The sequence below is a fragment of the Brassica oleracea genome, unplaced genomic scaffold (genome assembly GCF_000695525.1).
Source record: "Brassica oleracea var. oleracea cultivar TO1000 unplaced genomic scaffold, BOL UnpScaffold00703, whole genome shotgun sequence".
In the NCBI taxonomy this organism is placed as follows: domain Eukaryota; kingdom Viridiplantae; phylum Streptophyta; class Magnoliopsida; order Brassicales; family Brassicaceae; genus Brassica; species Brassica oleracea.
In genome coordinates, this window is record NW_013617440.1 from 129,109 (window position 1) to 131,256 (window position 2,148).

Sequence of the window (2,148 nt, forward strand, 5' to 3'; positions counted from 1 at the left end):
CCACGTGATCCCATTATGAATCTAATGTCTTGTATGATAATGTGGATCAGATGTCGAAAATAGCAAACAGAGACTATGCAGCCCTTAATCTCTCCGGAGACAATTACTTGCAGTGGGCGCTAGACACAAGGATTAGTCTAAAGTCCAAGGGACTCGGTGATACTATCACTGAGGGTAATGATGAGAATGAAAAGAATAGATACAGGGCCATATGTTATATGCGCCATCATCTCATCGAAGGTCTTAAGGATCAGTACATGACAATTGAGAGTCCACTCGATCTTTGGAATGCTTTAAAGCACAGATACGATCACCAAAAGATGGTGTTGCTTCCAAAGGCAAGGCACGATTGGATGCATCTCAGATTCATGGACTTCAAGTCCGTGGATGAGCAATTCAGCCTTGTTCAAAATCGTCTCTATACTAAGGCTGTGTGGTGAAGAAGTGTCCGATGTGATGATGCTTGAAAAGACCTATACGACTTTCAATCAGTCGAATTCTGTGTTGCAGCAGCAATACAGGACAAAAGGTTTTGCCACATATACTGATCTGATCTCATGTCTCCTCCTGGCCGAGGCAAACAATGAGCTCCTTATGAAAAATAGTGGAGCCAGGCCGGTCGGGACAGCACCATTACCCGAAGCCCATGAGGTTGAAAAGAAAGATCCCAAAGAAACCTACTACACCCATGATAACAAGAGACCACACGGCAATGGCCGTGGTGGGTACAGGGGGCGTAGGCGTGACAATCATAACGGTAGAGATATCTACTCAACCGGCCGAAGAGGAAACCACAATAACCGTGGTCGTGGTTCCAATTACGGTCGGGGCCGAGGGAGTTATGGCCGTGGACGAGGTGGCATATCCAAACCATCTTACACATCCAATTCTTTATGTCACAGATGTGGGATGGACAATCATTGGACCAAGAACTGCAGAACTCCAAAACACTTGTGCGAACTCAATAAAGAGAGTATCAAGAACAAGAACCCGGAGGCAAACATGATCCAAGAAAACGGTCAAGATGACAAGGGATATGATGCTGACAATGAATCCGACAGGGACAACAAAGATGACCAAATGGATTTTGAGACATCCGACTGTCTGAAAGTTTAGTTTTTCGAATCACATTGTCTTATTGCTTTATGTCTTTGATTTGGTGTTTTTATTTTATGAAATGACATTTATAATAAAAGTTTTACAAAGTCTCTAAAGTCTAGTAAATTTTACTTATAGAAATGAATGATGAGATGAGTATACTTGTGGTGGATAGTGGCACAAGTCATACGATCCTTAGAGACAAAAGGTACTTTATGAATCTCACAAAGCAAAGTGCAAAGGTACAAACAATTGCGGGTGAGGCCAGCCTGATTGAAGGTCACGGCCAGGCCTATGTGATGATGCCCAAGAGCATTCACCTAGAGATCAAAACCGCCTTGTATTCCCCAAGCTCTAGAAGAAGCTTATTGAGTTTTAAAGACATAAGGTTGAACGGTTTTCACCTTGAAACATGGGAAGAAGGAAACAAAGAATTCCTTAACATAACTTTGATCACCAAAGGCAATAAAAAGATCCTAGAGACCATGCCCGCAATGTCTACTGGTCTTTACTATGCACGGATCAGTATGGTCGAGGCAAATACCTCAGAACTATTCACTTTATGGCATAACCGGCTTGGCCATCCCGGAACAGTTATGATGCGAAAACTAATGATGAATTCATTAGGGCACACGTTCAAAGGAGTAATCCCACGAAATCTCACATGTGCAGCATGTGCACAAGGGAAACTCATAACTAGGCCATCACCAGCCAAGGTTAATAAAGAAACCTTAAACTTTCTGGAAAGAATCCAAGGGGACATATGTGGACCGATACACCCACCTTGTGGGACGTTTAGATATTTCATGGTCCTCATTGATGCATCGACCAGATGGTCGCATGTATGTCTTATGTCCACTCGGAACCTAGCCTTTGCACGGCTGCTTGCTCAGATGATAAGGCTGAGAGCACATTTTCCAGACTTTCCACTCAAGACTATACGTCTAGATAATGCTGGTGAGTTCACGTCCCAGGCGTTTAATGAATACTGTATGTCCATGGGGGTAAGAGTAGAACACCCCGTGGCACATGTCCATACACAGAACGGCT

The 2,148-nt window shown here is 43.5% G+C and overlaps 1 protein-coding gene across 1 annotated transcript; it reads left to right on the forward strand.

The window, feature by feature from the left end:
* Positions 1-387: 387 nt before the first annotated feature.
* On the forward strand, positions 388-1,116 carry LOC106319941. Its single transcript, XM_013758328.1, has one exon. The coding sequence runs from the start codon at positions 388-390 to the stop codon at positions 1,114-1,116; it is 729 nt and encodes a 242-aa protein (XP_013613782.1).
* The last annotated feature ends 1,032 nt before the right edge of the window (positions 1,117-2,148 follow it).